Source organism: Cygnus olor, chromosome 4 (genome assembly GCF_009769625.2).
Source record: "Cygnus olor isolate bCygOlo1 chromosome 4, bCygOlo1.pri.v2, whole genome shotgun sequence".
Classification (NCBI taxonomy): domain Eukaryota; kingdom Metazoa; phylum Chordata; class Aves; order Anseriformes; family Anatidae; genus Cygnus; species Cygnus olor.
Genome location: NC_049172.1, coordinates 3,828,204 through 3,851,793, shown reverse-complemented (window position 1 = coordinate 3,851,793; position 23,590 = coordinate 3,828,204). Strand labels below are relative to the sequence as shown.

General features: G+C 40.6%; 1 protein-coding gene across 1 annotated transcript in view; it reads left to right on the top strand.

Annotated features, from left to right (window-relative positions):
- The first annotated feature begins 4,127 nt into the window (after positions 1-4,127).
- Positions 4,128-23,590, top strand: part of LOC121069826 (glutamyl aminopeptidase) — a 34,696-nt gene continuing 15,233 nt past the window's right edge. The window contains exons 1-7 of the mRNA XM_040556319.1: positions 4,128-5,017; positions 10,034-10,175; positions 12,672-12,803; positions 16,796-16,916; positions 19,007-19,161; positions 19,793-19,906; positions 21,563-21,697. Of these exons, the coding sequence (XP_040412253.1) occupies positions 4,386-5,017; positions 10,034-10,175; positions 12,672-12,803; positions 16,796-16,916; positions 19,007-19,161; positions 19,793-19,906; positions 21,563-21,697 (1,431 nt within the window). The 5' untranslated portion in view covers positions 4,128-4,385. The remainder of the gene's footprint in view (positions 5,018-10,033; positions 10,176-12,671; positions 12,804-16,795; positions 16,917-19,006; positions 19,162-19,792; positions 19,907-21,562; positions 21,698-23,590) is intronic.

Genomic DNA, 23,590 nt, shown 5'->3' with positions numbered 1-23,590 from the left:
TATATACAGAGCTCGTCAGCCTGCAGCAGGAGATAACACAGTCCTCCTGAGCCCCCACAGCCACCAATCTGGCACAGCAGAGGCTAGCTTTCAAAGATTTTACTGAGGGGAAACAGCATGGATTGAAGAAAGTCCAACTGTCCCTCTCAAACCAGCTTGAAATATTTGTATTTCCACAAAGCGCAAATCCAGGCTGAGCTGGTTTATAGATAAAAACTGTCATAGAACAGACTGTGAGTGGAACAAGGACCAGCATAAGGCAGACTTGAGAACCTTCTAGGGAATTCATGAAAGCTACAGGGTATTCAAAGCTGAAGATGAAGACGTAATCAATCATTACAGACATAAGAAAATACAGCACGGGGGAATTATTTCTTGTACAATTCATCTGTGACCTGGTGGAACACCACAATCAGTTTCACGTCTCTCAAATCCATGTCCTGAACATTTTTCTGGGGGTAGGGAGCCACAGGGGAGAAGTTTACAAGAGCAGCTCTGCCAGAAAGCAGTCACTACAGCAGATTGCTTCATGCCTTTTTTTTTTTTTTTTCTGAAGCCACAGTTTTAATGAGGAGTGTCAGTTTAATGGAAAGAGAGCCAAATAGCTCCTGATGGAGGGGCAGAGGGGCTCCATTTATTACAGCATCTCATAATTTCATAGCAGGGGCAGCTGAGGAACAGGCAGGAAATTAGAAGTCCTTTGAATCTGTTGCCCTCATGTTGCCTTAATGTCCCTGGGCACAGGGAGCCTAGACATCCTTGGCATGGGCCCAGTAAGTACTTCATGTTATTCCAAGGATGGACTTGGCTCGGGGGAGTTTTTTTTGTTGTGATTTGCCATGGAGTTTGATTTTTATTATTATTTTTTAATATACTTTGTTTATTTCCATGTCTCTGACACTTTCCAGAGCAGCTCTTTGCGCATTGTCAGCTTCAATTAAGGATTTCCTGGGACTGTGTCACTTCTCGCTAAAAGCCTGAAGCAGGCCTGTGCTAGTGCTGCTCTTGGCTGTCACTTGCGGAAATCTTATTCCATTTTCTGAACTTAAAATTGGAAATGATCTTGGAAATTAAAGGCTGACCATTTGGGGGATAAAAATTAGGATGCATTTACATTCTTGGTATTTGTCTGAAAAGATCTTTGGATATTGTTCCTACGGTCACATGCATGTCCCCACCAGCAATGTCAAGACAGAGCAGGGTGAATTTATACCCACCTCTTTTATAGGTAGCCAAAGGGGCAGGGCTGAACTGGTGTGGTAACTCCAGTTCAGACTGAGAACTAAATCCTAACTTAAGGTGAAATTGCTTCAATTAACAACAATTGCTTCAACACCAAACGAGTGATAGCAGCTATTAGCATTGTCCAGGTGACTGACGAGATTGTTGTAATCCTTTTCTAGTTTTCTAGAATGAAACTAAAACAATTTAAAGCCCTCCAAGCTTAGCCAGCACTTGCCAGCTTCAAAGTAGTTGTGCTTGTGGTATATGCAGAAGTACCTTGGGGTGAGCTTTCTTTCCATATTCATCATCTTAGACTAGTGGAAAGAGCACAGACAAAATATCCGTAGCTTTGTGATGAGGGATCATGGTACTGGTCTGCACAACCTCCTCTCTGGGGAGGCAGGTCTTGTTCCCTGCCCCTTTCTACATAGGGACAACCATGCAGCAAGTGCACTCGCACAGCCCTGGCGTGCTCTGCACTCATTTATTGCTTCTGTGGAATTGATAGCTCCAGCTCTGTTCCATCCCTGGATAAGTATATGGGGTTATTGCTCCCCAGCTGCCTTGGCAGCTAGGCAGCATCTTAGCACAGCTGCTTGCTGCTTCCTTCTCTCTCCCTGCCCCATTGGTATCAGCTAGGAAATCAGCATATTTCTGATATGGGAGGAATAAGTCTGCTCTTAACTACCTCTATCAGAAATATAGATACCTATTTTTGGCTGTAGCTAGGCTTCAACCTCAGTGTTTATTAAAAGAATATCAATGCTGATAACTCATGTATAACTGCACTACTGCTTTTGACTGGCAAAAAGACACTAATAATCTCTGCTATTTGTTGAGCTAATACATGTGTCACTCCTCATTAATTTGTAATGGATTTTATTGCTACTGTTGTTTTTAAGGCTTTGGATAAGAGACACATATATTTTTGCTACTTAGGACCAGCTCATCCAGATATGTTTTCTAGCTCTTCCCTGAGGATGGTAATTGTTAGCAGGGAAGAAATCTGTAAGTCTCTTCATAATTAGAATAAATAACCTGTTCTGCAACCTATAGACTTAACATTTAGCAGAAAACCTCTTGGCTATGGAGGAGGAAAATCGTATTGATGTAAAAAGCATGCTTGAAATCAAGACACATTTACTATCTCATCACTTATGGCCTGCTTTGGCTTAAGATGTCTTATTTAAAATCTATTCTCACTCTGTTTTCATGTCGTCTTCAATCAGAACAAAAGAAAAGCAGAAATGGTTTTAAATGTTAAGACCATGATCTTCAATGCTGGCTCTGTTGCTGGAAGTTAAATTCTTACCCAATCCATTAAAGGGCACTGGTTTCCCATGTCATATCTAGTTTTGATCACGAGAGGGAAATGGGAAACAATAAAACCAGACATAATATGGAACAGATTTTTAGCTTTCTGCTTTATTTTTTTTTTATTTTTCTTTTCCTTTTTTTTTTTTTTTTTTTTCACTTTTGAAAGTATCTGAGTAAGAGTTAACTTGATGCTCTGGAAAAAAAAAAAAAAAAAAAAGACTTTTTCTTTTCTCAATCCCTGATGGAAAACTTTGCCCTTAAAAGAAGAAGTAATATAAATAGTAGTGTGCTATAAGAGTGCTGATGTGGATTGGGTGGCTGAAGTTCCTGGTGGTGGCTGGCGATATTTCAAAGGGAGACTTACAAAGTCTTGGGAGCAGATTCATTTCTAAAAAGACTGAATAGACTGGATGAAATCTATTCTGGAAAGGCTCCTTCCCTGAGACAGTGTGTCTCACTGGGAGCATGTGTTCACTAATTCTAAGTCTTGAATCTCCCTGTCCAGGTAAAACTTTATCTATCCTAAAAGAAGAAAAAAAAAAAAAAGAGGCTCAGTAGTCAGAGAATCGTAACTGATGTGAAGAGCAACGTTAATCTATCTCATTATAAACTAAAACAGGAGGCATGAAGCCAAACTGATGTGCCTGATTTAAAACCTACTGAAATGGGCTCTGTAAGTGGAGAAAAAGGGTTAAGAGAGCTGAAGACTGAGGTTTCTATTCTACTTTGTTTTCCTTTAGTTCAATGTCAAACAAGGTCAAGACTCAGTTTGGTGTTACATTAGCAACACCTTGCTTGCAAGCTTAGCAAGGCATTACTTATAATAAGGTTTTCCAGGCAGAACTGGGCTCTGTTCAATTAATTTGTTTCAATGAACTGCCACATTGTGATGACATGCAGTAAATGCTGAGTTAGATTTTTAGTACATAAATCATCCAACTGCATATTTAGAAGTGTCCCTCACAGCGAGGGTTCACAGGCAGCTCTGCAATTGCACTAACCAACAAGGCAGCCATATCCCAGGCTGCCTGTGCATGCACAGTCATGAGCAGTCTCCTGGAAAATTGGCCCTATGAGACAAAAAGAATTAGATGTGTTTTAAAGTTTAAAGTCAACAATGAAGATTTATCATTCCGCTGTACATTCTTCTGCCTGCAACTGCCTCGAATTACACAGCAGAGGTAAATGAGCCTAGAAAAGAGGGGAAACAGTTGAAAAGGCCTTGAAAGATGTATGTGATTTTGCTGGATTTTTGAGACTTTAGAGACGTCATTTCACAAACTATAGGGTGGAAGTTCAAGGAAATCCTTGCTAGTAAGAGGGAAAAAAACCCTGCAACCTCAAAAACCCAAAACAAGACACAGCACGGTAAAAAAAGGAAGAGGCAGTGGCAAAGGTTGAGGTTTTGGAGCAGTTACACCTCTATCTGCAAACTCCTTCTGAAAGCTGCTGACAGAGCTTTGGCATCTGATCATCTCCTAACTGCTGATTAACATAGCACTGTTTTATATTTAACTCAGGCCAGAGCAGGAGGGGCTGGGGGTGGGGTTGTGCTGCTTATAAGGGGAGTGCAGTGGGAACAATGTTCTTCTGTGTCGGTTCCCTCGGTCTCCCTGCCCAGCTGCACTCCTTTTGATCATTCATGTTTCCTCTAAATGCATGTTATCTTTAATTAATTGAGTGCCTCGTGGAAAGCGAGGTGGGGGAGACAGAGAGAGAACAGCTATCGCTACACAATTAACGTACAAACCAAGTCTGCTGAGTTTACTGAAAGCAAGTGCTGAATTGACTAATAAGCTTTATACGGTTAATGTTTTGCTCTGAGAACAGACCCGGGAGCTGAGATGGAGGACATGGATCTCGAGGATAAGAAGCCTAAGAAGTACTGCATGAAGACAAAGCATGTGGCTATTATCTGTGGCGTTGTGGTCATTGTAGGTCTTGCTGTGGGGCTTGGTGTGGGACTGACCAGACCTAAATCGCAGCAGTCTTCAGAGGAAACAGATAAGCCAAATCAGCCAGATCAACCAACAACCTCTCCTCCCACAGTGGATGCAGGTTCCTGTCCTCCTAAAAATGATGAGACTGGCGAGTGGAGACATTTCAGACTACCCACTTACGTGAAGCCTTTCCACTATGACCTGGAAGTGAAGCCTGAGATGGAGGCAGACATTTACACCGGGACAGTCAGTATTTATATTGCTTTGGAAAAATCTACCACCCACCTGTGGCTCCATCTGCGAGAGACCAAGATTACAGAAAGGCCCACGCTCAAGAAATCCTCAGGACAGCAGATTGCTCTGACTGACTGCTTTGAGTACGCACCACAAGAGTACATAGTGATGAAGGCAGAAGCGGAGATCCCTGTCACTGATGAGAATGACCCTTATATACTCACCCTGAAGTTTCAAGGCTGGCTGAATGGTTCCCTGGTTGGCTTTTATAGGACCACCTACATTGAGAACGGAGAGACTAAGTAAAGGAAATTTTCTTTTATTTATTAAATGTTCTTCTCTATTCCTACTTGCTCAGACCTGCTCTGTTCCTGTGTCAGCTTCTCAGTCTTGTCTCTCACCAACTTGCTGACATTTCTGGGCTGTTCTTTAATTTTGTCATTCCCCTAAGGAAGATGTTGTATTCAAAATCTTTTGGCTGTTGACAAGAGTGCGCTGGAGAGCTGGGGGCTTTTGTTATTATTTTGAAAATTTGAAAAGCTTTTCCAAACTCTACTGGTCCCAGGTTACCCTTGAGCTTTACAAAAGGCTCCCTCAGAGAGGTAGAGGGACTGAGGCCTGTTTTTTGGCTCCATAGTCCAATAAATAACACACAGCTCTCACAAGGCGCCAGTCGCTCCCCAGAGTAATAGTTTTGGTGTGAAATGCTCTTGTGATACTTTTCCTGACATTGTGCCTCCTTGATGTTGCAAGCCTGAGGAATATCCAAACTCTGTCCCTTCTGCAGCTGGTTTAAATTATGGGTTAGGGAGATCCGAACTATGAAGGTTATCTTTGACTTGAAGTTTCTCTGCTCCAGCTCTTCTTTTTTAACATATCAATAGTTATTGATATAAGCTTCTTGTGGTTCGTTTAACCCATTTCACTTCCCAGTTTTGCACCACTTCAAGGGGAAAGCCTGAAAAAGCCATTTCTCAGTGCTCAGGGGCAAAACTTCTCACTTAATGCATGGAAAGGGCACAATACTATCCATTTTACAATATTTACATTTCTGAAGTGACTTAGGCCAGCCTTTAAAACTAGAAGATAAACTTGGCTAGACTCTTCTAGGGTCTTGTTTCAGGAACACAAAGCCAAACATTGGTCTGTTTTCATGGCACTTTTTTGCCCTCCTGGGACAACAGTGTCATGAGTGAGAGTTGCATCAGCTTCATTCAACCGCTGGCAGGCAATGCCAGGAGTAGTAGCAGTGACAGGCACCAGGAGCAGAAAATTCAGGAAGCAGAGGAAAAAGCAAGCACTCAGTTTTATGTGTAAACATGGTTATCGGGTCTGGGTCTGTGAAGAAGCCATGGAGGGAATAACTTGAACTCCTGCCAGCTCCTTCCCTCTTGTTCCTCTGTACCGCTCAGTATTGCTCTGACTTGGAAGGCGTTTTGGTTTCATACTTTGAGCATCTGACGACCCCATGGGAGTTCTAAAGTGTAACCTTTTTGCATCTTTATAAATTGGGGTGTGTTATTTCCATTTTATTGGAAATTTTAATGGTGAAGGAAACCTAGATATTGAATGAATTGCCCCTGGTCTGTCCCAACACCAGAACAGCAGAACCAGAGCACCGGTCTCCTGAGTCACAGAGCAGGAGAGGTGAGTGTTTATCCCTCAGATCCAGACAGTGTAGAAAGACAAGAATCAAGCATCTGTGGGCAGGAAGAAAGGAGAACTTCATAAGCTGAAGAAAGTATGAAGTGAGCACAGTTCAAGAGAGTTCCTACTCCTTGGTTTGGATGGTAGGAGCTACTGTATTGCAAGGCTGATCCTAGGTAGCAGTCTGCAAATGCTCAGTACCGAAGGGAACTTGAGTGTGTGAATTTGTTTCTTAGGCTTGAGAAGGGCTCTAATAAGTATGAGTGAATGGTGATTTCTGATAGGGTTAAGTTTGTGTAGATAGTCCATTGAGGTGCAAGAGGTGATGTATGTGATAGTGACAAGTAAAGCTCTGAAATGTAAGCAACTACTAGCCAAACTTCAAGATGCTGCTACTTGGCATGAGGGTAGGTGGTAGAAGGGGTTAAGGAAAGGTGGTGAGGGAAAGGTTTTCTTACTTATTAAAAGTGCATTTTTCCCCTGGCTTTCTACTCAAAAACAATGCTGACTGAAATTAGCTTTTTGCTTTACCTTTGCCTGAGGCAGATTATCACCCTTGCAATATTTCAACCCAAATAGTTCATTCTTTTGTTATGTTGGAAGTAAATACAAATTGGATCAGGTAATAGCGAAAGTCAAGAAAGTCTACTAATAGCAGTAGATGCTAGACAGAAGAGGGTTGAGGTGAAAATGAGAGCCAATTTGTAATTAACCAACTCCCCCATCCTTTCTGGGCAGTATTAGAAGCAGTGGGACCTTTTGAGAAAATAAAGGGCACTGAAAATTCAGTTTCCAGACCGAGCTGCTCCCCAGCTGTCTATCTGTGAGGGCAAAGGTTTGCCAAAGCATAGCTATAATGACTTTTGTTTACAAAGCGGGTAGAAGTCCAGGTTCTGCTTTTGCTTATATCTGAATCTCCCACTACATTTTGTGGAAAACATGGAGACATGGACGGAACATGCCTGCAAGTCCAGGAACCTTGGGAGGCTTAGGGAGAACACCTCATTTGTGAATCCTGTTCGGATGGATTGCACAATCCCCATTTTTTTTAAAGTACTTTTGGACTTGCCCAGAAATGGATCTTGAGATACCTTGGGAACACAACTATTTAAATTGATGTGAGCATGCAGGTAGGGAGCAGGAAAGTAGAAATTTTGAGAATGCAGATTTTAAACAGACCTGTCTAGATCCTCCTGAGAATGCCTGAATCCAACGGTAAGCACTGGAGTCCTTTTGTAAGTCTATTCCACTGTCTCTGTGCATTTCATTTCTTCATTGATGAAAGGGGAATAACAGTCCTCCCCTACTTTACATGATGCAGTGAGTAAAAATATATCACAACCGTGTTATTTTCAAATATTGAGGAAGGGAGCACAATAAGAGTCTCCGCATGGTATTATTGATTCTTTTAACTCACTGGTTCCTGAAAAGGAATGTGCTAATACCTTCCTTTATTTTCACCTTGATATTACAGACAAAACAAGCATGTCAAGACACCTGATTTTGATTTTGAATTACTATTTGTGACAATGTATGGTTTCCCTTTTATAGGAATTCTCTCCGTCCTCCATAGGAGAACAAAAGGCTTGTAAAAGATACTCAGTTGGGCACAGCTCTAACAGATAAGAAGAGTTTCATTTAGGATTTTATTGGTTAGATAAAGGCAAGATGTTGTTGTTACAAGGAAATAGCACTCTTGCATCTCGAGAGCAAAATTTCTCAGAAGAAGCAATGGATATGAATTTAAGGAAACACTAGGTACAAAAAAAAAAAAAGCATTACTCAGCTCAAGGGGAGCTCTTTTTGCAGTAAAACCCTGTGTTTGGGGTGGGAAAAAAAATGGAAATTATTCATAGTTCTAAATGCAGACCTGTTTTATTTTGGAAACAACAGCTGGATGCAGTCTCAGCCAGGTCTTCACTCCCTATTACTAGGATATTTACAGCTGTCACCTCAAGTTCATATTTAAAGGTCTGGACATCAACAGCAAGTAGAAGGGTGGAATCCATCAAGCAGTGAAGAAAATCTTATCTAAAAACTACATTATACAGTCTGGGAGGAAGTTATAACGTCTCATGTTTCTAGTGCCACTTGCATGCCATAGCCTGGAGTACTGATCATCTACCCTATTGGAGAGGTAGTGCTGTGGTTTTGCACTGCTGCTGTCTGTCTGCCTCCACAAATAGATGAGGATAGATAATCACCTTATAAATCAGAAGAGCTATCATAGTGTTATCCATCTTTAGAAACAAGATATAAATGTGTCAAAATATATAGCCAAATTTTTAAGCAATATATGTGAAGCATTGCCCTGGGGACTTGAAGTTAACTTCATTGTGAAATAGCTTTCAAATCCAACCAAAAGTAGAGAGTTACATCAAACAATTTACCGAGCAAATGAAACTCTATTGAGCCTGAAGTTATGTTAAGGTGAGGGTTCGTTATGCTTTCTGCTCATGAACTACAGAGTTACTATTCCAATGAACATGAATGGTGAGAACCCAGACATATTACCTCATCAGGCTTGTAAATGAACCTTGCTGCTACAAGTTCCTAATGACCAGTTTAGTATTTAACCATCACAAAGAAAAGCCAAGGGCAACAGAAACACTGAAAAATTGGTTGTCAAGTGAGCTTGTAGGATTGCTGCAGATCTGTAATTTACGATGTACACTTTTAATTACGTTTTGGAAAGAAAAACTACCTTAATATAGTTGGAGCAGCTGTAGAAGTGCTGTCAAAAATGCTCAACGTTCCAGATTAATTGAAGAAGCATCTGTGATCTCTTTCACCTTTAATCACTGAAGAATATGTTCTGCCACTGAATGGTTCATTAATGGGGGAGCCTGATGTCACTGTGAGAAGCAAGCACACAATAGGAACTTTCACAACCTTAATCTTAATTTCTTCTGTGACCCCTTATTCTCTAGTTCTTCTGGTTGTTCTTGTTTAAGTGAGATGGCTTGCTAACCCCCCTTGAGAGAGCTAACATAGCATCAGTTTTGTGCTAGGATGTTTACCTGGACTTCCCATGTTTTCTCAAACACTTTCTTTGTTGGAGTCAGAGGATTGTAACAGCACCAGCAGAAAAGTGTATGTGGTCACTGCAGAGAAAGAAATACATAGGTAGGGTGAGTTTTCAGGGGCACTCAGAGAATTCCAAGGTGTCCTCTTGGAGATGCTTAAAACTCCAATCCCAAGATGAACTCTAGATGGTAAACAACACATGGAATTACTTAAGTAAATAGCTCTATATCAGAACCTATATTTCCTTTTATAGATGATACCAACAGCAGTTTATTTTAGGCACAGAAATCAATGGGAATACTCATAAGGAAAGCAAGCATAAGTCTACCATCCAGGATGGGTCATTTGTATCTTATTACCTGGCTCCTAAAATATTTCTTGATAAGTAATTGTCTTTTAGTTTTGCTCTGAACCCTAGAGGAAGTTGACGACAGAGTTTGAGGTACATATGCTCCACATGCCTATATGATATTTTCTGCATTTCTGGTGTCACCTACTTTTATGAATGGACGAGTACACAAAATATTTGTACTTGATTTTAGTTTGTAAAGTTGCTAAATGCTTATGCTTAGAAAGTGCAGATAAGATTTGAAAGGTATGCGGTGAAGGTTTGGAACAACCTGCCAATCTGTTGTTTATTTAAGGAGCATTGCAGCTACTGACCACGAGCCAACAGATGCACGGAAATCATTTCCTTGCTTTGATGAACCCAACAAAAAGGCAACTTACAATGTATCTATCATCCATCAAAACACGTATGAAGCACTTGCCAACATGCCAGTACAGGTATGTATTTCCCAACTCTACTGCCTAAGAGGGATGGTTCTGTAAAGCCACTGGACACAAGGTCCTTGTGCATTCTCAGTCTCTACCACCCAGACACTGTAAAGCTAATGGTTAATAAATATTCCATGAAATCTGACTGGTTGTTTGGTTAGGACTCCCAGTGACCAGTCAGTACACAAGATAGCAATGCAGAGCCAAATCCAAATCAGAAATGAAATGTGTCTTCTGTCTTCAGCTAGCTGACCCTCTCTTCATATATGCTGTCTGAGCATCCCCTACTAACCATAAATATGTAACAGCAGGCTCTTCAGTCAAACCAGGTGGACTCTGAGAAGAAATGCTCTGAAAGACAGCTGCTTCCCGGATCAGGAGTCTCATAATAATCACTAAAACTGCATTATGTTCCAGTGCAAGAGCCTGCTGATCACAACCTAACAGCAAAGGATCCTGCTAGCAAGAAATAGTCTAAGACTATCGTGTATAATAACACAGAATCTAAAATCCCATCTGTCAGATCATGAGTGTGGACACTTTTTAGTCCACTATGGTTTTAATTTTCTAAATAATCTATTTCTGGACCTGCTAGGTCAAATTCCAAATTTGGTGCCATTGAATTTCATCCCAATTATCTACCTCTGGGCACTCTGGAAGAAGATTGAATGGCTTTCAGCCGAGAGTTTCTAATTAATAGTTTAACTGAATGTGTCATCCAATGTTTAATTTCTAATGACTACATTCTGAAGTGGGAGATAAAGTGTCAAGTTTAAAAAAAAAAAAAAAAAAAGCTTCCAGCCTCCAGGCTGTTGACATTTGCATCTTCCTGATCACTCCCCACCCAGAAAACAAACAAAGATCTGCTTTGCTGTGTACTGGTTTATTTAAAGAGTCCCCGAACTTTAACTATGCATCAGCAATGTGGCTGACAGAACTATTATTGCTGTGATACAGCTGCCTCCCAGACCCTTTGCAAATTTAAAGCTCTGATCTATTGTTATTAAAAAAATATGTTTATGATACCTAGAAGAGCAGCAGGTACTTTGATGAACAACACATGAAACGAGACTGTTTGTGGTACCTTTACGCATAGATCTCAGACAAGTAAGGGTATGGATGGTGGGGGAGGGGTAAAACTAGCTGTTATCAAGATTTAGTGGGGTTTGAGATTTGCTTTACATCTCTAGGTGTGTTTTTTGTCTCTAAAATGGACATAAAAAGTAAGGCTTGAAGAGCTAGCTACTGCCTGTTAATTAATTTGCTAAAACCCAAGTACAGGGAGGGATACAGATTATCCTGGGTTTGACTAACAGATGACAGCAGAACACTTTTTCATCTGGTGTGGTCACAAGGTTGGTTGCTCTGTTCTTAGTAGTGAAGGATCTTTGGGGAATCATTTCAATGGATGGAAGTTAAAGTAGTTTGTAAATGTAATGCACGTTGTGTGTTACACATTCTGTAGTAGTTTTGGTGGTGGGAAGTTTTAGAGTCCATGTGGCAAAATCAGTTCAGCAAAACCAGGATCTTGTACATTTCATTTGCATTTTTCACTGGAGTGAATTTTTTTTAAAGCTTTTTTTTTTTTTCCACTAAGATTCTGACTTTGTTGAAAGACCAAAAGATACCAAATTAGAGTCAAATAACGAAAAAGTAGATTGTGAATATATCTGTGAAAAGGACTTTTTAGCTCATGAAATCACATTACCAGTAACATGTATGCTTTATTTACATTGTATTTATAACAAATGAATCTCATGAAGTATTGTATCTCTAGAAGAAAGTTAGTGTCTTTTATATACGGCGTGCTTTTCTCCTATTTTAGTCATCCAGATAGAAGCACAAAAATTCATTAGACAGGTGGCAGGTAATGCATAGCAGAAACAAATTTTCAGAGTATAAATTTCATAGAAAAGGTTGTAGATTTGGTCATACAGTTCACTTTAGAAAACCAGGAATGGTTTTAAATTGATTTAACAAAATAAAAACTATGATCACTAAGCCTTATGTACGTTTAAACAGCCCACCAATTAGCAGTGCTAATTTGTGTCTGAGCAAGTTCAGGATAGATTTATTAATTTGGTCTTTACCCTAACTAACATCACTGCACCCCCTGACTCCTGCGTGATGCACATATTTAAGAGGACAGAATCCAGTCTCTTCTTTGATCTGTCCAGAGTGATGTTATTTTATACAACTATTTCAAGAACAAAATGTATTAAAGTACACTGGAAAACTATTGGCAAAATTCCCATGCATGTGAATGGCTTCAAATCCTTGATGCAAAAGTAGAACCAGGTAAACTTATTTAGTGCAGAAAAACAAAGTTTCATTTTGTGTATTTTGTCTGTTCTCATGCCATCTGCAGTGGGATGCCAGAAGGGGTGAGTCTGGAGAGGTGATTTATCATTCCTGGGTAGTTTTAGCCTTCATAAGAACATTATACCCAATTCTGCATGTGTTTGTAATTTCAAAATCAAATTAATTATTTTTCCATTTCTACAGCAAACTGTACAGGTGGAAGATGGTTGGAATCGGACAACTTTTGAGAAGTCAGTTCCCATGAGCACTTACTTGGTATGCTTTGCAGTGCACCAGTTCAAGTTTGTAGAGAGACAATCTGCTAGAGGAATACCCGTAAGTCCTGTTGCAGCATGAACATGGTTCAGATGACAGATGTACAGTGATTTGCATTTTTTTTAATGAATCAGCTCTTTTTATAATACAAACAAGAGTTTTCCCTTTCCCATAATGTATTTTAGGCAGCAGATCAGATTAGGTGTTCACAGTGGTCCCTCTGACCTTGTGTACATAGAGTATTCTGCAGTTTTTCCCTGTCTCCCATCTCAGTGAGATCCCAGCTGGCATCACCCATACAGGCATGTGGGTGAGGAAGGAGCACTGTTGCTCTAACCTCATCTTTGACTTAAAGCCCAGAGTCTGAGGGAATGTCCAAATCCAAGGGTACAAGAGATTCACAGGCCCTGGATACAAATACTTTACATTTTTGGGGGGGTTAAAAAGCATGAATCTCTATTACATACGATGTCTTTCCTATTTACAGTCATGGAGACATAGGACTACAATGCTATGTACAATTGCATGTTGGCTATAATATTCTTTATTTTGCAACAGTGGCTAAAGGTAATTTGCCACCGTACAAATACTTTACTAAACCATACAGAAGTGACAGGGCCTGGGTATTTGGCAGGTGCTCTGATGGATTATGTTTGAATCTGAATCCATAAAATCACAGTAGCTCCTTGGTTTAGATGCAACAGACACAACTGTTCCAATCCAGTTCTGGCTTGGATTCAATTAAAATCTCCTGACGGTGCAGCTGAACAGGTATAAGTAGGTAAGATATTCTACTGAATAGCCGAAAGCCTGAAGAGAATTTGTTCCTCAGCCTAAGCTCCTCATTTAGCCTACAACTAGTCTGGGATGCTCAACCCACTCTTGATTATTTATTGGTTTACATTGCCCTTCATCTGAGAGAGAGGGTGATGCCACAACTGTGTGCCCTTGCTGCTTCCCCTTCCTTTGCCTACCTGAAAAAGCATGGCACATTCAGGCTGTCTGTTGGTGTGAAAAGCTGCCTTGTATAAAGTTCCGAAGTGCTGATCCTGCTCTTAGCAAAGACTTCCTGACAGAGCGCTGTGCTGAGGCCTCCCTCCTCAACGCCTTTGCTAGCATCGTGCTGTACGCTTGTCTTACTTCTTGACAAACAGCTGAGGCTAAATTGCACTTAGCCAAGGAAATGGAGCCTGGCTTGACATAGTGATGCAATATTCTGAGATCCCTGCTGTTTGGCTGAGTAATCTGCAAAACAGGAAAATGTTTTAGGCCACTCAGCCACGCATTTTTTTTAACAAGATGCTGTTTGGCTTGGCTGCTGCACTCATTGTCAGGAACAAGACTTTGGTTCTTTGGCCTCAATAGATATTCTCTAGAGTTTAGTTATTTAAAAAAACTGAATTTGTGCAGCTCTAGAATCATAGAATCATTTAGGTTGGAAAAGACCCTCAAGATCATCAAGTCCAACCATCGACCAGACCTACCAAGTCCCAACACTAAGCCATGTCACTTAGTGCCACGTCCACATCTCCAGGGATGGGGAATCCACCACTTCCCTGGGCAGCCCATTTTAATGCTTGACCAACTTCTCTGTGAAGAAATTTTTCCTAATATCCAATCTAACCCCCCCTCCGCTGCAACTGCAGACCATTTCCTCACATCCTATCACTTGTTACCTGAGAAAAGAAACAAAAGAGAGCTTTATATAACATAGTGTTGTAGAAAAAAAGAAAAGAAAAAAAATGATGAAGACCTGAATGTTGAAGAAGGCAGAAAACTTCATTTTCTAGATATAAAAATTAGCTTATTATCTGCTCATCCACACCACACTCCAGAATATGGCCATAAGGCCAATACTTGTTTATTTTTTGACTCAAGCAAAATCATAAAGCACAAAATGTTATTGAGCAGTTGTAGCTTTTCTAAAGAGAAGGGAGTGTTCACTGAAACGTGATAATTAAAGTGTGTGCATGTACATGTGTGTGCATGTGTTCGCGTGTGTGTAGAATTGGGGGTATTTGTGTCAGTATAAAGGTTGCCTGAAGAAACTTCTTCTAGTTGAGGCTTTGGTTATTATATATGTTACTAATGGTATTCACTAAACAACGTCTGAGGACTTGCCTGCACTAGAAAACTTTTTTTTCTTTTTTTTTTTTTAGTGAAGTAAACCATAACTGCTCCCTTTCTTTTAGTATGGACATATTTTAGCGATATAAGGTAAATGTATAAGATTGTTTTAAATTAAGGGAGCCACATAAACATCATCACTAAAAATGATCTTTTTACCAGTAAAAGCAGCTCGTCTTTAGAGTTTTTAATCAGATAGTAAGAAAGTCCTTCTCCTAACTAAACACTTCCATGCAAAAAACTTTGAAGCATTGCCAAGCCATGAGATATTGAGTTGCTGATTGTTGAGAAAAACATTCTATAGTTTGCTATATAAATGGTTAGTAATAAATCATGCACCTAACAGAAATTATCCGTGTAACCCATATATTGCTTGCATAAACAACAGCAACAGCATGCAACTCACGTGATACGATCCATTATTTAAAAACTCTGCCTTTAGCTCTGAAAATCATTGCCCTGACAAAGACCTTGATGGAATCAATGGTGGAAAATGTGCCCACAGCTGGAAACAACACTCCTGAGCTGATTACCTGTCAGGTACCAAACGTCTGCTTTGGAAAATCAGAGGAGATTACACAAATGAAACCCAAAGTCAGTTCTAGTGCACGCTAAAGGTTTTGGAACCCATTAATATGGATCAGCTAGGGGACCAAAGATTGCTAAATTGGGTGAAGAGCTTACTGAAGTGGAAATTACAGATTGTAATTGCAAACTGACCCTGAGGGAAATCCCCTGGCTTGGATGGATTCCCAATTGAATTTCATAAGCTTTTCTTGGTTTTGCTTTTTTCATTTCATCTTTATTTCTGACCACTCTCCCATCCTCCTCTCTTGTTGGAGGAAGTGTAATTTCATGGTATTGAAATAAATGTGTTGTCAGGCTCAAAAGAGGCTCCTAGAGTAGGCCAGCTCCTTTGCTAAGTTTGGACCCTAAATGCCTGGCTATGAGACGGGACTGAGGAGTAAACAAGCCACGCCAACAACGAGGCGCCAACAACGCAAAAAGATGGATCGGTTATCCCAAAGCCAGCAATTTCGCTCCACATGAAGATCTCTCACTTTCCATGCTGGAGATATTGGGGGACAAGGAAGGGGACAGCCTACAGCTCCTGCAAGTCCAGCACTACAGTTCAGGTCTGGGGCAAGAGACCTGGAAATTTTGGGACAAAGAGATTGAGGAAAAGACCCCCCCAAAAAAGCTCCATGAGTTCTGAAGGAAAGCTTGGTCTTCCCAATGTGGAGATAACATCTGAAAAGGCTTTCTCAAGCTGTAGGCCTCTTCATCATGATTATGAATGCCATACAGACTCTAGTCCTCCTGGGCTTGAGCAGTAATAGCTAATACACCAAACCTTTGGGGTGGAAGGGTCAGCACTCAAGACAATGTTTTTTGCCTTCATCAAAAAATGCAAGCTCAGATACACAAGAAGAGCACAGAAATGGTCAGCCATCATGCACAGGGATGCCAAACGTGCCTCCTGAAATTGATCTGTTGAGATCAGTCTAAATCAATGAGCTGCTCAGAACAAGCGGATTCCTTTCACTTGTGCTTGTGCAGGTTTCCTTCTCGAGAAAACCAGACCTTGGGAGAAGAGTGGCTGGTAGGCACTCAGGCCTTGCTCCAAGCTTTGGTGTTGGGAGATGGCCACTGTGAGCTTCTGGGCATGGGTCTTGCCAGTTTTGAAGTTCAGGCATGGTGTAGGAAGCATGCACATATTATGTTGACTTGGTTTCTTCTATGCATGATGTTTGAAAAACTTTTTTGAATAAATAGGTCAGGGAACAGAAGTCATTGCTTAGGCCAATCTCTTAGAGAAAATCTGCAGTGTTATAGGTATGTATGTTAAATGACTTTTCAATGCTTGCCACCTCCTAGTTTCTCTTAACTGAAGACTGCTCTAATTGTCTCTCTCTATTTTACAGCTGAGAGTTTATGCCCAGCCACTGCAATTACACACGGCAGAATATGCAGCAAATGTAACAAAAATTGTATTTGACTTCTTTGAAGAGTACTTTAATTTGAGCTATTCTCTTCCAAAACTAGGTGATTATTAGTTTTTCATTTTCTTAATTTACTGTCGTGGTTATGTTTCTCCTACAAGTTCCTGTATTTTGATGGTAAACAGAGTATGAAAGTGTTTGGTTGTTACCTGCTGATATTATATCAGGGTGCTTTAAAATTGTACCAATGTAGTTTGGGATGTTCTTAAGTGTCATGACGGAAGCATTGGTCTCAGCAACAGTTCCATTAGCAGTTCTCAAAAATGAACTGAAGAACTGCTCTTGGCATGGATATTTTAGAGAGTTTTGTGGAAAATCAGGGGAATCATTGGTGACATCAGCAAAGGAACATTATGAGCTAAAATAGAGCCAGATGAAGTTTGAGAAAAACAAGTACCACTTCCATGGGAACTTCTGGACAAAAGTCAGCAATGAGATAAGTGAAGATGCAAATTGCCAGAGAGTATGTCATACTATTTACTAAGCTTATTGCAAAGTGGGTGTGTGACCATTTCTTAGAAAGATGAATGTGGTCCAGTGTATAATTTGTAGTTACTACTGCTGGGCTGAATAAAGACACAGAGCTTGGGTATAGGATTAAATTTTGCCCATGGTTACAAAATAAGCTACATATATATATAAGCTATATATATAAATATATACATATATTAAAAGAAAAGTAGTGCATTTAGGCATCCTTTAATTTGGGCTATCTGGTCTCTGGATCTGATTTGTGCAGCTTGAACTGGTAAAGTAGGGAATGTAATCAGAGTTGTGAAAATGTGTTGGAAATGCCCCCTCCTATGACCTCAAGAGGTAATGCAGTCATGTTGATAAACTTATAAGGATCAAGAAAAACAACAACAACAACAACAACAACAAAAAAAAACCTACAAACAAATATATCTAACAGTCTAACCTGTATTACTTCAGCAACAGATTTCTACCTGCTTTCAAAACATCAGTTGAGTTTACTGGAAATATCTATTTGCATGTCAACAATACCTGAGTTTTAGGGAAACTAGATGTTGTCCTTTTGCACACCAGTTCCAATTAATAATTGGGACTATATCCTAACTGTGCTTCGTACCCAAGCTTTCATTTCCATAAATGCCTGATGATTTTGCCACATCAGGGGTCTGTCTGCACTGCAGGGTGGACTGGCAGCCCCAGGTCAGCAGATGCTCTTGTAGCTTGTATATTGTTTTTCTGAGAATATCTATTTGTTGGATCACAATTCCTGACTTACTATGTTGTTCCCTCAGTATTAGAAGTCACCTAGATCAAATCTGATGAATCAAATGTATTTCTGCAAAATATTTAGATATGTTTCACATTGAGTTATGGCTTCTGGCATTGCCATTCCCATTGTGATCCTCATTTTGACTCTCAGTGGAGCCCTGGCCAGACTACCACCTTAGATTCTATAATCGAGTTGTTTAAATTAAAATGATTAATTCCTGTCTTCCGTTAGGGTGGAGTAAGGGTTGTTTGTTCTATTCAGTTTTAAATCCATCTGTACTTTTTCACCAGCTCACACAGAAAGGCTGTGGTCATTATTTGCAGAAGAAAATGCCAGTCCAATTTAGTCCACAGTTCTCGTTTAAACCTGTATTGATTACTGACCATGAAGGAGTGACCCCCACAAATTGCTGGGAATAGAAGCAGATGTTGTTCACTGCATGGGGGATTTACTTCGGTTAACATGTCAATAAATATTTTTAATGCGACAGTGTGACAAACAATGACATGCCTCATTATGCTACAGATAGTTTCAGGTGGTTTACTGCCTAGAGCACATCCCCAGACAATACTATTAATTTTGGGAGCCAAAATTAAGTTCTGTGTGATATGCATGCTCCCAGGAGGTGGCACAGCATCATCTCTCAGGACAGATCCTCAGACAGTGCAACCGGTTGTAGCTCTACTAATCCCAGCAGAGCTTGGGCACTTGCTATCAGCAGCTGTAGGCCAGTCCCCTGCTTCTTAAACACATGTTATAGGCTGCAGTCCACAGCAGTAAGCCTGAACCACATATGGCAAGCAAAACCAGCCGTGAATAAGCAGAAAAGACGGTGATTTAAGTGGCTTAAGGGATACAGTGGTAACCACGTTCTCTTTCTTTCAATGTAGATGAAATAGCTATTCCAGATTTTGGGACAGGTGCTATGGAGAACTGGGGGCTGATCACATACAGAGAAACAAACCTACTTTATGATCCCAACGAGTCTGCCAGTTCCAACAAACAGCAAGTAGCAGCCGTGATAGCTCACGAGCTCGTTCACCAGGTACGTTTTAGGACACGACTCATTTTTAAAGTTCTTTAAATGTGTAGTAGCAATTATTTAATCAGGAAAATACTCTTATTAATCACGACTCAGGATCTTCTACGTGTGCTCACACTTTGATTGCAAAATACCGTGTTAAAACTGTTCCCTGATAGAGCTCTAAAGTACCAGAACTACTGCCTTTGAATTTTTCTCAGGAAATTAGGTGCTTGGATCCAGACGGTGAGCCAGCTTATGAAAATCTGTCGAAAATGTCTTAAAGGAACTCATTTGCATGTGCAGATGTCTCTTTTGGGCAAGCAAATAAGGACAGCTATACACTGTGGAGGCTGTCTGAAAACATATCTGTACAAGCACAAATCAGCAAATCAAGAGGAAGAAACTAAAAATATTTTCAGTGGCACATGAATCATTAGCAATTTCCCCAGTAATATGTAATTTGATAATAAAAGTGATGTTTTAACATCAGGCAAGGCCTGAGCTCCTATTTAAACCCCAGCATTAGGATAATTTTCATCTGGTAACAGGAAGAAATGTAAACAAACGAATGTACTACGTGGAGATGTGAGATACAGAGATATACATTTACCATTTGGCTAACACTACATCTTTCAATGTTGATAAATTACAGTGGTTTGGAAATATTGTGACCATGGACTGGTGGGATGACCTGTGGTTAAATGAAGGATTTGCCAGTTACTTTGAGTTCCTGGGAGTCAATGCTGCAGAACCAGATTGGGAAATGGTAATTACTTCTGTCTTGTGGAGGGTTGGTGGGGCTGGGGGGAGCATTTTGAAAGGGTGTAAAAATTAGACAGGAATGATGAGGACTTAAAATATATTTATATTTTTAAAATGTAGTGCAATGCAATCTAAAGAAAATGTTGGTTTAAGCTTTTCCACCTCCCTATGTTGTGGTTTGAAACTAATCAAAGTAAACTTTGAAAAGTTTTTGTCTGAAGGGAAGAGTCATCTTTTTTAACAAGTGTGTGAAGTGTTTGGTTATTGTTATTGCAAATAATACGTAGGTGGACTCTGGGCAGTGTTAGCAGTTTTTAAAAGGTTGTTCAAAGTCCAGCCCTAGAAGATGGAGAATCCCCCTAATTAGTTAGCTGGACTGTAGTCTCTCTTCACAGGGCCTGCCTTAGCATCATTACTCAACCTGGTATGGGTTGGGAACCCCAGCCTGTCCCACAGGTTGAGCTGTTCGTCAAGGAGAAAATCAGCTCCCCCTCTATCTGCTGCCAGCATTTTAAGTGTCATTTCCAGTACTCCAGCTAAAGAGTATGTGTAATCCGCACAATGCAAAAATAGATAGTTACAGGGGCTGTCCTGTGGTACTATGCAGCAAGAACAACTCCATTCACTTTGGGGAGTTACAAAGAGGGCAGCCTTCAATATGCATTATGCTCTGAGGAATGATAACAGTGTGTGAGTAAAGGGAGGTTTCTTGCTCTCTCCTTCCTCTCTTCCCAAACAGATGTGATGGCACTTAGCATTCATATTTCCCCAAGCTGTCCAGGAATAATGACTTTCTGGCTACTAAAAAATACATAACATATGCCCCTGGAAGGAAGCAGGGTAGGTGTTGCACAGGCTGAGCCCACTGACAAGCCGAGAGACATCTGGAGCAGGCAGTGCCTACCCTGCGCTTCCCCTGCCTCCCACAAATCGCTCTTCTCATTGCGTTATGTGAGACTTAGGATGAAATCATTCCTGGATCACTTCTTTTGCACTTGAAGTAGGAGATCTGTTGTGCTGCCTATGTAAGCAAAAATTTCATTACTGAGCCTAGAATTTAAAAGCTGTTAAATGCAGATACCATGTTCATTTAAGACCTTGCACCATTTCAGTATTTTCATCCTATCAAGCATTAGAAGAGGAAAACTAAATAGAAATTGTCTTTTTTTTTTCACCAACACTGATTAAGAAGTAAGGGGATTTTGACCAAAGGTTACTTCATATTTAAAAAAAAATGATAATCACCTGTAGGATGGAGAAGCCTGCTTCCTTCTTCCCTTCTTCCCTCCTTACTTTCCCCCGCTCCATTTTTGCAAGAGGAGCCCATAATGCTTTGAGATATTGTCACACTGCTGAAATTGATAATACAGCCTCCTTTTGTGCCTACTGAGTGTTTCTTTTTGTTTTGTTTTTTGTGTGTGTGGTATGATACGCATGGGAAAATAGGACTTACAAAAGGTGATTTATCGTAGTTAAGGAAAAAATGTATCCCTCCCCTCTCAGAGGTAAAGCATGAATTTGCAAGTCTTCTTCAAAGGAGGTGAAATTTCATTCCATTTCCAATCGCCTCCCTCTAGAGAAGCTGCAGCTCAAGCTACTGATTTTGTGAAGTTAGGTGTACAGTCCTGCCTTTGTTTTTATTCTAACATCTTCTTCTCAGCTTGACCAGGTTTTAATTGATGACGTGCTTCCTGTAATGAAGGATGACGCTTTGCTTTCTTCCCACCCAATTGTGGTCAACGTGTCATCTCCAGCTGAAATCACCTCTGTGTTTGATGTGATTTCCTACAGCAAGGTAGGACACCCCCCTGCGGTGACTTGGGCTACACAGAATGTGGAGGCTTGGGAGAGGAGGCAGAAGTCAGGGGAGCTCGTAATCGTAGTTCCTAAACCAGTGTGGGCTGTGTCTGCACACAGCTTGTTTCTAGGACATTCCCTGCTGTTGCCTGTGATAATTCAGCCAAAAGTGACGGTTAGAGGAGCGATGCAGCCAGAGCCCTGGTTGGCCACCATGTTCCAGGCAAACCTGCACACGGAGGAGCAGGGAAATGGCAGTGTCAGCAGTGTCTGCTACGAGAGTTGTTGGGTTTAAAATTATCCTAAGCCAGATACTAAGCACAGTCCTCTCCCATCACCTCATGTGCTGATGCCTCCCAACTCTGTCAAGCCACATAACCTGATGCAAGGGCAGATGGCCAGGTGTCCTCTCTCTCACTTCTCCATTGCACCTTTGGGGCACCGTAACTTCTATTTTTAGCAAGCCAGGCAGGAAATCAAGCAGTGAGAATAGGAAAGCAATTTTTTGTCTCACGTTGCGCACAGGATCTCAGGCCCCCTAGAAGCGTTAGCAAAGATAGGCAACACCAGCCTCTAGTGGCATTGCCCCTAAACTGGGAGATGTTAGCTTCACGTTTCGCTGCCAGCTGTGGAGCTCACATCTGACTTGGACTAAGTCTGTAGCCCAAGAGGCGGTAGAGGGCACCCCTGTTAGGTCTGACATGCATTATGACCATCCTGAGGCTGTCCCTGTCAGTGGTGGGGGGGACCTATGCCTCTAAGGGGTCTCTCTAGAGCCAACTGGAACCAACTGGGAGAATCCCCCAGGTCTGCCTGCCCAGTGAGACTCCAGGATGCCTGTGCCATCCAACTTCTTGGTCCTTACACCAGTCCTGGGGCTCTGTTCACTCTCTCGTCAATGAGCTATCTCCCATACCATGTTGCATATGACCCTGATACACCGTGTTTGTGTTAGCAGCTTCTTGTATGGCTGACAGTGGTTCCTATCTGATGTTACAGCAACTTTCCACAGAACATGCAAAATCCACCATTATTAAATCCTGTTTGTTCCTTTCCTCTAAGTTCCCATTATCAGCTAAACAAGAAGTATGCATTTCATTGACTTTAGCTTTAGCTGTGCTTCAGCTAAAATCCGTAGCCATAAGTATTACTTTTATTAGCTAGACTTGATCCATCCATTTCCATCAGTTTTCTGTTTTCAATTGTTAAATCCTCTGTCCAACAATACAATCAGTATTTATTGCATCATAAATGCCTCACAGTCAAATCATAAACCATGTGAAAACCTGCTTTGTGTAACACTGATGTTCTTAAATCAAGCTAACAAAAGTCAAGAAACATACAGAGCTAAATCAAACGTTCTGGACGAAAACGTATTTTAGTGGTGAGCTAAGCAAGTGGCACACTTTTGCATGGTCTGAAAACAAGAAAAAAAAAAACTAACATTAACTCATCTCTTTGTGCCTAGATAATTGCTACATGATTTTTTATTTATTTTTTTTTTTTAGCAAAACACTTGAGGACTCATGCATTGTTTGGGAATAGACTGCTTGGGATATAATTTGGCGTGGGATATAATTTGGCTTGAATGAGAAAGTCTTCACATAGATTTAGCTCAAATTACTGTTGGTATTTATATATAAATGCGTGACAAAATTAACTTGTTTCTTTTTGGTTCTATTTTGGCTTCTCTTTAGCATTTTTCTTATAAAAACAATCTTCTCATGATAATATTCATCAATAAACAAACAAAGTATAATTTGGAATGCTCTCTGTTAGTTTTACCAGAGCAATTACAGGGCTTATACACTCCTAAAACCCTAATGAAATGCCTAAGGATCTGTGGAGCCCTTGCAGTGTATTCTGTAAGTGAACTTCTGACTGCTGCACG